This window comes from Geotrypetes seraphini, chromosome 19 (genome assembly GCF_902459505.1).
Source record: "Geotrypetes seraphini chromosome 19, aGeoSer1.1, whole genome shotgun sequence".
Classification (NCBI taxonomy): Eukaryota; Metazoa; Chordata; class Amphibia; order Gymnophiona; family Dermophiidae; genus Geotrypetes; species Geotrypetes seraphini.
Genome location: NC_047102.1, coordinates 38,662,033 through 38,674,534, shown reverse-complemented (window position 1 = coordinate 38,674,534; position 12,502 = coordinate 38,662,033). Strand labels below are relative to the sequence as shown.

The following is a 12,502-nucleotide window of genomic DNA, read 5'->3' as shown; positions in this document are numbered from 1 at the left end:
AATGAGGAAGCATGCCTTAAACGAGACACAGCCTGCACAGAAGGAGATTGAAGATGGCATGCAACGAGGTACTCGATGTGGAAGATGCCTGCAATGCTTGTTGTGAAGAGGATGGCTTCTTAGCCGGTTTACCCGATCTAGGAATGATGTCCGACGTTGAGGAACGTATCGATGGCATTGATTTGTCTCCGGAAGCCATGGCTGGTCCAAACAGTTTCTCTTGTAGTGAGCCTTAAGAAAGCATTCTTATAAAGTAGAACAGCGGATGAAATTGTCTACTCGGTGCTTTGGCTCCAGACACTATATGCACCAGCTGTGCGGGTCAGTGATGGTGATGGGCTGTTGGCAATGAGCTCACTTTTTGAACCCTCTAGAAGGCCTCGACATGTGAGGAAAAATCTCTGCGGCAAGGTCGGAAAATGCAATGGTTACACCGTGAGAAGGAAAACCAGTGAGAAAATACCAGAGAAAAGGGGCCTGAAGATCCAACCGAGGAAAGAAAAAAAACCCAAAAACAACAACAACAGTAACTTTTTTTTTTTAAAGATCGAAGCAAAGATACTAAAAGTAGAATGAAAATAAAAGAAAACCAAGCCGAAAGGCAAAAAGTACATTGACTGGGAAGGCAACTTGATTTGGACAGAGTCCAAAAAACAACACCTTCACTCTGCAGAAAATGAAGAACCGCGCGCCGACGTCGGGTGGGAAGGCACTCGCATGTGCGCAGTGCGGGCAGTCTTGAAGCTTCGCCAAAGCTTAAAGTGCCAGTACCGGGCTCCGTGGATGACGTCACCCCACATGTGAGAATATGCTGCCTGCTTGTCCAAAGATAAAAGTTATTTTGAGGAGTAGGTACTCTAATGTACATTCTAAGTTTTGTACAGTTCCTATGTGATGTTTAAATCTAGTTAAATTTAATAAAGATGTTTACAGTTAAACACTTTCAAGCTATATACACACAGGAGTCAGGCATTTTTCTATGGAAAATACGCTATGGCACAAAGAGTCATGAGATGAGGGATGAAAGAGGACAGAACCAGGAGATCTCTAAGAAATATTTCTTCATAGAAAGGGAAGTAATAGAACATCTTCCCAGAGGAGGTGGAGATGCAGACAGTATTAGAATTCAAGAAAGCATGGGCTAAGCAAAAAGGATCTCTGAACAAGAAGGAGTTTGAAAATGATTCCAAATAAGGATCAATGTTTCTGTGTATCATATGTAAGCAGGAGGCATGGGGATTGTGAAAGAGGCAACTAGAAGTACAAAAACGTATTTGAAGAAGCAGTATAAAATTCTCATAATAAAGTGCCTGTGAGCAGGAAAATCTCTCTAGCTGAAAGGGAAGGAAAGAATGAATGAGATAAAGAGAGGTACGGTGAGAAGATTAACAAGGAGTTGGGGAAAGAGGGCGGCAATTAAAGAAAAGAAGGCGAGAGTACACACAAACGGTTAAGACAATCCCAGGAGATATACCTGCGGAAGATGATTTTATGGGGTTCAAACTGACGGAAGGTAGATGGATTCGGGGACAATTCCTGTGAACTGCTAACACGTCCCACCGCTATCAGATAGGAGTTACTGCACACAAAGCGCAAGGTCAATGCATGCATGCCAAAAACAAAACAAACAAAAAAAGAACAGAAAGCATGAGATCATGCAAACCACAGCAATATGCTAATACAGAGGGTTTCTCCTTTCCCTCTTACATGCCAAGCTCCCAAGAATTACATAAGCAGCTCAGGTGCTCTGAATGCAATCAAGCAATATATACCTAAAGCTACAGCAGTTCACTACACAAGAATACTCATGCATGCGCAAGCAGTAAAGCAAAGTCAGACAATCTTTTGACAAATGAGTCTCTTCTTAGGAATGTGGGAAACCACTAATGCCGCCAGCATACAGCCCAAGGCAGATAGTGATTTTGTACAGAAACTGAAACGCAAGAAGCAGGCAGGCATTCCCCCCCAGTCCTTTTATACCTCTTCTAGCAGGAAGAGAAATAAAACAGCAAAACTACAAACCCAAGAAACACTGTGTAACAAACGCAAGCAATTTAAGAGAGACGCCAATGCAATCCATGAACCCAACCAGCTTGTCTCCAAGGCTTACCTTAGACGTGTCAGCGGTACATAGGATATCCATCCAAAATGTTGAAGAATCCCTATTACCACTGCACATGCTCTGGGATTCCCATTCTACATTAACCCCTGCTCTCCAGGCTCCTTTCTTCGGGTCTCACCACCCAACATCAAAACTACAGTCTTAATTCTCTTGTGTTCCAAACTCAAGACACATCACAGTCCTTTGCTCTGGTACCCCATTTTCAGAAGACCCCCCCCATCAAATCATTTCATCCTTTGCTGATGCAATAGCTCCACCTTCCCAGAATGCCCTGATGCTTAGCGCCAGCGTCAAGATTCTAACTGGACTACAGGATTTTTCACCTGAATGCCAGGATAGGGTGTCTGAAGGACAGCTAATCTGCAGAGCTGGCAGCTGTTTTTTGGGGTTTTTTTTAGAGGGTATGATGGAGAAACAAGAAATATGCTCATCATTGTTTAAAACAGGGTATGATATACAATTCAAGGGAGAAGAGCTCAATGAAAATTTCTCTTTAGTCACAATTTTCCCCCAAGATTTCATGGTTCACTTAATGAGGGTATGAAATTTATGTTTATGTACAATTCTTTCCTCTTCTTTCTGTACATACAGTTCTGGCCTGGAAGAACTGCTTCTCTCCAAGTTCATTTAATGCTGAGGTATTTCTCCTCTCTTTACTGCAGCTTGCTCTTATTCTGGGCCCTTTCAATGGAGGGCATCTCTTACCTCCTTAGGTAGGTGGGTCCGATTGCTGCATCACTGGACTGGCTTAGCTCTTTCTTTCCTCCATCCGACTCGGCAAACCTCCTGGTGTACGAGGAAGTGCGGCTCAAGCTGCCTATATCGCTGCTTTCCCCACCCTGGCGCTGCCTTGTGTAGGAACCACCGCGCACCTGCTGTGAAACAGAGTCCCTGCAAGGCAGAAAAAGAAACAAAACAGCATCGCTGCTTATTGGTTATCTCCATGCCAATTACAAAGTCACTAATCCGAACAGAAAATCTATGTCTGCCCCCCCAAAATTCAAGCTTTCATTGATTGTTGAATACGTGCTTTTGGGCTAAACGCAGTTGCTCATTTTATGTTTTATAAATAATTTATATTCCACATATCCTACAATTCTATATGGATTACAAATTATTCAGGTTCTCAAGCATTATTTCCTAACTGTCCCAGTGGGCTCCCACTTTATCTAATGTACCTGGGGCAATGGGGATTAAGTGACTTTAAAAGTACAGTCATCTTGCCAGTGCTTATTACCGTTCCCTCTTTTATTTGGATCCTCTTTCCAATTCTTGAAATATTATTTTGGCTCTAATAGCGTCTTTCACTTCACCTTTTAACCATGCTGGCTGTCATTTGGCCTTCTACCTTTTTTTCAATATGTGGGATTATGTTTGATCTGGGCTTTCATGATGACATTTTTAAACATTGCTCATGCCTGGTTTAAACGCCTAAATGTTTTCAGCTGCAGTTGGCCTTTCAAGTGTTAAATGCTGAAACAGTAGATTTCCTTCATGTTTTCATGCAGTTATATGTGGCTGTTTTATGAAGACACTACCACTTCACACCACACTCCAGCAAGATGACTGCAGAGCAGTGTGCTATTCTAACAAGGAAAATTCAAGGCTAAAGAGCCAAGATTAGATGAGAAAAAGAATTCTGAATTTTTCCCCCACTGAAGTGATATTTTAATTCTTTTTTTCCTCTGTGCCTTACTTTTATCCCCATTGTTAAAAGATGCTATCTATTCTCACTATAAAGAAAAAAAAAGTTTCAATTGCCTTAAAAAGAGCTTTGGGAGATGCCCCTGACGAAGGATACAAAACGAGCCTCTGTAGGGCAATCAGCTGGCACCCCGCATGAAAAAGCAAAACAGTGGTTTGCAGATAAGTTCCTGTTTTCCAGCCATTTTATTAAGGGTTTAAAATTCACCAGGCTTTATACTTCTCAGGAGCTTTTCACCAATGTCATTTAAAAGCGTTGTTGAATTGTTGATTTATTTATTTGAATCTCATTTAAATTCAATTCTCCACACTATATAGACACCATGGTTTTGGGCGATTGATAACAATTCTTGCACTAATTTATAGCTTAAAGAGAAAAAGTAAAAAAGCAGTTTAAAAAAAATTTTTGCACTACGAATTATAGATTTTTAGATTAGCCCACAGAGTGTTTTAAAATGATGTGAGTGGGTAATGTCTGCCACGCACGCGTGTGCATTTGGCGGTGTTGAACCCTGGTGAACTCGGACAAAACCTTTTCACACGAGTTCCCACTTACTGATGTAACACACTGTAACATCCAAACAAACACTTGGCATAAGGGGTTCAGTTAGTCCGAAACCCTTCAGGTGTCTGGAGAATAGAGAGCTAGTCTGGTTTTTGTAGCTTAAAAAGAGCAATACATGCTACGAGAGATACAAGAACAATTTTTAAATCCACTTAAGTGCACAAATTGGCTGTCTGAACATAGTCCTCGTTCAATATGGTTAAAGAACATGTGATGGTCCACAATACGCAAGACCACATTTAAGGGAGATGCTCACAGGGGTATGTTTTGGGTGAAATTCAAGATAATATACCTAGGTTATGTTTTCCAGTCTATGCACATTATGTTCTAATCAAATCCTACAAAGACAGGGTTAAATGTCTTCAGATACTTTGTACCCTTGACAAGTTTTCAAGGGAAAGTGCAGGCATATGAAACTAGGCGCATAATCCACGGGTAAAAGGTGCTCATGGACTTTGCCCCCTAAACCAGAGGAAGAGGTAAGGGAGAAAAATCAAAAGATAGGGATTAATCTGCTCAAAAATCTAGGTTTCTCTTTATAGTGTTTAGAACTCACCGGTTTGCGATTTCTGGAACACTGTCTTGGTTACTGAAGAGACGCCGTGTGGGTGTAGGTGGAACTCGTGCTAGTCGAGGCTCCTTTCCATCTTTATCCTGCATAAAGAAGAAATTTAATCCTGCTGAGGCTAGGGAGAAATAGTCTCAAGGAATGACAAAATAAGAGCTTAAGATCGATGCTACCAAAAGACAGGAGAAGCAAAAAACCACTGTGGAGACCGATGTTCCTGATATAGACTTTATTAGTTATTCAACATTATTATAATCCACAATTTGATAAATGAAGAGGACCCAATATAGTCTGTGTTTTGACCAAAATGTCTTCCTCAGGGGTCCTATGAGGATTACTATAAGTTTGAGTAAAAGTGATGTAATCAACAAGTAGATATTGTGAATAAATGCTAATTTTTTATATACAATTCATCTGCTATAAACAAAACAAAACAATTTAATTGTTCCAAGTGAAAAAATGATAATTTCACCAGCCAATTTTCTATACCTTATATCTAATTCATTTAATTTCTTCTTTTATACAAGGCCTAAGCCCCACCACTCACTGCTCAAATCACTTCCATAGCGCTAAGCTTTATGTGGTAGATTGCCACCGGCCCATACTTCTTTATGCTATATATATATATATATATATAGTTTTAATCTTAAGATCTAAACCAATCTATATTTGTTATTCCTTTTTCATTAAAGTATATATAAGATTTAATTTATTAAACAGTTTAATGATTCAGATGACAGAGGCAGCTCTGGGGGGGATCCTTGATAAAGCATATAGCGAAACATGTTGGATTTAATCCTCCCGGGTTGAAAAAACAGAGAAATCGGGGAAAAAAAAAAAAAAAAATCGAGGGAAAATGAAAACTAAAGATAAGTGATTCTCAAGAATTAAATTTTATATATACTGTACTTTATTGAAAATCTCTTTTGACTCTCAAAGGCTTTTTGCCATTAAATTCACAAGATTCTTGAAAGGACTCTTCCAGGAATGTACGCTATCCTCTAGCCATCATTCTGATTTCACTTTTGGTCCTTGGGTTTTGAAAGTTAACATTTATATATCTTCTTACTTCTCTTTTATGAGAAGCAATATCATCTCTCCATCACAACTTTTCCTTGTGGCTAGTAAGGTCAGGTATATCACCGATCATCCTCAAATATGCATCAAATCTACTTTTACCTCAGATATTGTCAACACCATTCACTCATAACATCTCACTCGTTCATCAGATCACACCCCGTCATTCATGTTTACACCATTTATTCACAATATCTACTTGTTGATTAGATCACTTTTACTCACACTTATATTAATACTCATAGGACCCCTGAGGAAGACATTTTGGTCGAAACACAGACTGTGTTGGGTCCTCTTCATTTATCAAATTGTGAATTATAATAATGTTGAATAACTAATAAAGTCTACATCATAACATCGGTATCCACAGTGTTTTTTGCTTTGGACCGTCATCTTTTTGTGGATACTTACACAATTTCTCCGGCTCACTAAAAGACTGGAGAACATACATCAAAGAATCACAGCCTTCTTGTTTCACGGAACAACTGGATAAATTATGAAATGTTTTAAATATACAGTACTCCCCCGATATTCGCGGAGGTTCTGTTCCAGGAACCCCCGCGAATCTTGAAAAACCGCAAATACGGTTTTTCATGGGGGAGACTGGAGAGGGCAGCGGGAGAGGCAGGAGAGGGCAGCTGGAGTACCGGCGAGTGCAGGAAATCACTCGCTGTATGCTCCGACCGCCTCTTCCTGCACTAACTCGGGCCTTACTAATCAGGAGCTGCGTGTCAAAGCATGTGATCTACAACTGACAATAAACAGGTCTGTTCAATGTGATTAGATGGCAGGAATGTGGGCTGCTACAGGATTACTCCAGAAAAGAGACACTTACTTGAGCCTCTGAGAGTTCAGTGCTGGTCAGCCTCGGACTGGATGCAGATTTTGGAAGTCCAGCATCCTTCCCCTTTGAGTCTTCTGCTGGAGTAATAACTGTACTAATAGCTCCATAGCTGCCTGTCTTGCGCAAAGATGTACGCCACGCTGAGGGGGCAGTCCCTGGTTTTTCTTCCTCCTTGCTTATGGGAACCTACATTCAAATATTAAAAAGGTTAAACTCTGATTTAATATAACCTAGTCATTTTTAATTGCCTTTCCAGAAACTTTGCTGAAAGCAATTTACATAATTAAACAAAACATTAGAGAATCCACATAGTCTAGTCTTCATTATTAGAACACCTTGACCCAACTAAAGCTAGAAAGAACCTAGGATGGCTTCCCTTAAAGCTGTTATGGCCTACAACCCAAATGTCACTCAATTTGCAATCAATCATATACTACATTCAGTATCTATTTTATATCATTCTTGAATCTCAGCAATGTATCTCCGCAGCAATCACAATTCCTTTGCCGCAAGAGAGGTCTTATATCAGATCGTCACTGATCTATTTTAATTTATTTCCACTTTCTTTTTTTAATATGTTTTTCGCTGTTTTCTATTAAAAACCATCGTGAATATAGTGAAACCGTGAATAAAATGGTGGGAGACCTGGTCTGTTCCTGAAGGAGAGGCAAAACATGGTGAAGAAAGTGATGGGAACCAGCGATTTTCTCTGTAAAAGCTTGGAATCAGCGATTCTATGCAAGTTGATGTCATTTGGGGGCCAACAAGCTAAAGACCGTGAATAATTGAAACCGCGAATATGGAGGGAGAAGTGTATACCGTAATCATAAGAATTCAATGATAAATTGTTTCTCTCTGAGAATGTTATAAATACTGAAGTCACCATACTGGGAGAATATATTGGGCCCAATATATTCTGTTCCCAACAGTGAGCAACCAAGGTCACAAGTACCTGGCAAGATCCCAAAAGACTAATTTTATGCTATTTATCCCAGGAATAAGCTATAGATTTTCCCCAAGTGCACCTTGTCAACCACCTTGCTGCATTAAGAATGTGAGAGGCAGTATATCACAGTTTAAGCAGGATATAAGCTTTTTAAATAAAAATAAATGAGGCTTTTTGAATGAATACCTAACAGTGACTTAAATAATTATTTTGTTTGAAAGTATTATAAGGATTGTTTTATGTTATAATTTTGTAAGATTTTTATGTTATAAATTTGAATCTACTTTTGTAACCTACTTAGGTTTAAGCGGGTTATAAGCATTTGGGGTGCAGGTCATGATTTGGGCTGCAAAGACCCAAGGGAATGATACAGTTTAGGGGGTGAAGAACTTATGTACACGACAGAAGAGTGGGACTTGGATGTGATTGTATGTGATGATCTTAAGGTGGCCAAACAGGTTGAAAAGGTGATGGTGAAAGCTAGAAGGATGCTAGGGTGCATAGGGAGAAGTATGGCCAGTAGGAAAAAGGAGGTATTTATGCCCCTGTATAAGACTATGTTGAGACTTCATTTAGAATATTGTGTACAATTCTGGAGGCCGCACCTTTAAAAAGGTATAAAAAGATGGAGTCGGTCCAGAAGAAGGCCACTAAAATGGTGTGTGGTCTTCGTCATAAGGCGTATGGGGACAGACAAAGATCTCAATCTGTATACTTTGGAGGAAAGGCAGGAGAGGGGAGATATGATAGACTAAATGCGCATGAGTCGAGTCTCTTTCATTTGAAAGGAGGTTCTGGAATGAGAGGACATAGGATGAAGTTAAGAGATGATAGGTTTCAGAGTAATCTAAGGAAATACTTTTTACAGAAAGGGTGGTAGATGCATGGAACAGTCTCCCGGAAGAGGTGGTGGAGACAGAAACTGTGTCTGAATTCCAGAAAGCCTGGGATAGGAAGAGATAATGGTTACTGTGGATGGGCAGACTGGATGGGCCATTTGGCCTTTATCTGCCATCATGTTTCTATTTTAAAAAGTCTGATAAAATAAATATTAGTATGCACTTTTTTCCCCAGAAATTTGTCCAAACCTTTTGTAAACTCTGCTAAGCTAAAGGTTTTCCCCACACTCTCAGAGCTTAATTACACATTAGTAAAGAAATATTTCTTATTATTTGTTTTAAATTTACTGCCTAGTAACCTCATTGCAGAGCCCCTAGTCTCTCTATTTTTGGAAGAGTAAACAAGCTGTTCCATTCCACTCAGGATTTTAAAGGCCTCTATCATCTTCCCTCATCAATCTCTTCTCCAAGCTGACTCTTTAGCCTTTACTCTTAGGGATGCTGGCTCATTCCCTTTTGTCAATTTTTGTCTACCTTCTCTGTACCTTTTTAAATTCAGCTATATCATCTGTGAGATGCAGTGACCAGAATTACACACAATATTCTCAATTCTGATCTCTATTCCTTCCCTAGTAATTCCTAACATTGTTTGCTTTCTTAGCTGCCACTGCAGACTGCTCAGAGTTTCTCAATGTATCATCCTTTTCCTGAGTGGTAACTCTTGATGTGCATTCATGTAGTTATAGTTTGGGTTTCTCTTCTCTACATGCATCACTTTGAACTTGCTCACATTAAATTGTATCTGCCATCTGAAAGTGCAGTCTCCCAGTCTCATAAGTTCCTCTTGCAATTTCTCACAGTTTTCTTGCGATTTTACAACTTTGAATAACTTTCTTATTATGGACTGGGATTGGCATTGGCATTTGTAGAAAATTTAAATCACCTCAGTCATTATTCTCGTTTCTTGGCCATATTTAAATATACTGTATTAGAAACAGCAGTCCCCGCACAGATCCCTGGGGAATCCCACTATTTAACAGGAGGAATTCTGGACAGAACTAACTTCACAGCAGAGGAGGAAAAGCCTCAGACTCCAACCTGCCGTTTCTTGTTTCAGAGAGATTATTCAAAAGGAGAAACCTCACAGGCATAAAAACCTCCTCTTACTCGCAGCTCATTCTGTGCTCTTTAAATGTGTGAAGAGGATGGAAGAGGAGTGCCGAAGAGAATGAACCTGTATTCTAGCCTCGACACAGCTTCAGCGAAATGCTGGCTCGCCACCGTCAGATAGACAACACGGTTGGCTGGGGATCTGATTAGCAGCTTTTATGCTGTCGGATTGGACACCCTGTTGAGATAAGTCATAATTTTTAAGCTTTTGAGTAAGCTCTAGTGAGGGGTCTAATATTTCAACAACTTACTTACAAGTACCAACTTGCTAAATTTTGAACTCTAACAAGGGCGTTTACTACTACTACTATTTATAATTTCTATAGCACTGAAAGGTGTACGCAGCATCTTATATTCAATATTCAATAGATGGGCCCTGCTCAGAAGAGCTTACAATCAAATTTGGACAGACAAACAGGACATCTCAGGGTTAAGGAGTTTCTGGTAGAAGGAATGAGTGGGAGTTAAGAGTTACATTACATTAGGGACTTCTATTCCGCCTATACCTTGCAGTTCAAGACAGATTACAAAAGAGCTAACTGGACATTTCCAGTGAAGTTACAACAGTTTTTTTTGTTTTTTTTTTTGGGGGGGTTGGTTAGAGTTGAAAGCAACTTCAAAAAAGTGGGCTTTTAGTTTGGATTTCAATACTGCTAGAGATGGAGCATGACGAATTGGCTCTGGCAGCCTGGTCCAGGCATACAGCGTGACAAGAAGTTCACCGGGGAGAGGTATTCAGTGGCCACAGAGCGAATGCACTTGTAAGTCAGTAAAAGGAGTTTGAACTGCATTTGGAAATGAATGGGGGGCCAACGAAGTGACTTGAGGAGGGGAGTAATGTGAGCAGGGCGGCTCTTACAGAATATGAGTCGTGCAGAAGCATTTTGAACGGATTGACCATGTCCTACATTATCTGGGTAGACTGTGGAGAGTTGCTGAATTAAATTCCCCAGTAGGTGCATCATTTGGTAAAGTTTCAAGTTTATTAAAAAATTACATAAAAACAAATTAAAATTAGAAGTACTAAACAAAGCCAGCCTAGGTTAATAAAACACATAACAAAACATATGGACTAACTTCACACAGTTGGGTAAAGAAGGGCAAGAACTACAATCTTTGAGGAAAAGAGCATAGGAAAAAACAATAGATTAGGGTAAAAAGCTATAAAGCTTGTTTTGGTCCTTAAAAGGACTGTTGTTGTCCAAAAGCATCCTGGAACAAGAATGTTTTTCATTTTGATTTAAATTGATTTCATACGGATTCGATGCGTAAATGATTAGACAGCGAATTCCAAAGAGAAGATGCAGTGACAGCAAAATTATTGGATCTCAACGTGTCGACTGATTTTAGTGATGGCACGACAAGAAGATTCTAATCTAATCTAATCCTTAGCTTTGTATACCGCATCATCTCCATGTTCATAGAGCTCGACGCGGTTTACAGTAGGAGAAATAGGAAGGAACTACAACAGAGGGTTAGAGGTAGAAGTGGGAAGAAAATTTAGAGGACTTGGGATGCCAAGATAGAAGAGTTTCCTTGATTCCTAAGTTGGAGGGAGACTTACATTTTTTGAGAAAAGCCAGGTTTCAGATGGAGGGAGCTCAAGTTCCGAAGAGGGGAGGTAAGGTTGTTCCAGAGCTCAGTGATTTTGAAGTGGAGGGAGGTCCCTAGCTTTCCTGTGTGGAAAATGCCTTTTAGCGAGGGGAAGGATAGTTTTAATTTGTGGGAGGATCTGGTGGTATTAGGGTTTGAGGAATTCCAAGAAAGAGGGATAAAGGGAGGGAGGATACCATATAGGATTTTGAAAGTTAAACAGGCGCATTTATAGTGGACCCTGACGATTATCGGAAGCCAGTGGAGCTTGGCCAGGAGCGGGGAGACAGTCAAATTTACTTTTAGCGAAGATTCTGTGATATCTGCAAGGTTTTGGGTCAGGGAGACGTTTATTTTTTAAAAGATGGGTCACAAATGTATAATGCAGTATTGGCTGCAGCATTCTGGCCTGGGCAAAATCAACTACACTGCTTAATACTTTTTGAGGCTCAAGAGGATCGCTTGACAGCTCGATGTAAGAGACAATTTTTCTCGGATATGCAATCCTTGCCACATAAATCCAGAAGTTTGGGTCTTGAACAAACTGAATTTATGAGACAGCTTGCTGTGTGTTGGTTATCTACTGCTTTTATAGTTGTTTTGGGAGGGCGAGGGGGAGGGAATAGATAGGGGGGGGTTGGGATGATACCTAGACTGGCATGTATTAAACTGTTTGAAGGAGATTATATCCTTATGTTTAATGTAACACCTGAGTGCGGATGAAGCCCTGAAAAGAGCGGAGAAGAGCAGAGAAGGAGGAGCTCGGCAGCAGCATCTAACGTCACTTCTGGGCTCTCCAGACCCTTGAAACTGCAGAGGCAGCCGCGGTACCTGGTGGGAACATTAAGAACTTGGGTCCCATTTGATATGTTTGTAAGTCCGTTGGGACTTATGTGGTGGTCTTGTTTGTTTGTTGTGCTTAACTTCTTCAGTAAAAGAGAACTGACATAGCACCACATACAATTCACGCAATTTTTGCAATGATATCCTGCTAAACAGAAAGAACCCAGCAAATAATCCTAACCCCATTTCAATCAAAGACCAGATCCCTTCACTTCAGTTTCCTACGTCAGC

The 12,502-nt window shown here is 40.2% G+C and overlaps 1 protein-coding gene across 4 annotated transcripts in view; it reads right to left on the bottom strand.

Annotated features, from left to right (window-relative positions):
- LOC117352014 (protein phosphatase 1 regulatory subunit 12A-like) overlaps positions 1-12,502 on the bottom strand; it is a 127,764-nt gene that overhangs the window by 45,974 nt on the left and 69,288 nt on the right. For 3 of the 4 annotated variants that reach the window (XM_033927980.1, XM_033927981.1, XM_033927979.1), the window contains exons 10-13: positions 6,872-7,066; positions 4,948-5,045; positions 2,828-3,013; positions 1,475-1,579 (exon numbers count right to left, since the gene is read on the bottom strand). In XM_033927980.1, coding sequence (XP_033783871.1) covers positions 1,475-1,579; positions 2,828-3,013; positions 4,948-5,045; positions 6,872-7,066 — 584 coding nt within the window. The remainder of the gene's footprint in view (positions 1-1,474; positions 1,580-2,827; positions 3,014-4,947; positions 5,046-6,871; positions 7,067-12,502) is intronic. The other variant, XM_033927982.1, reaches the window with a different exon arrangement.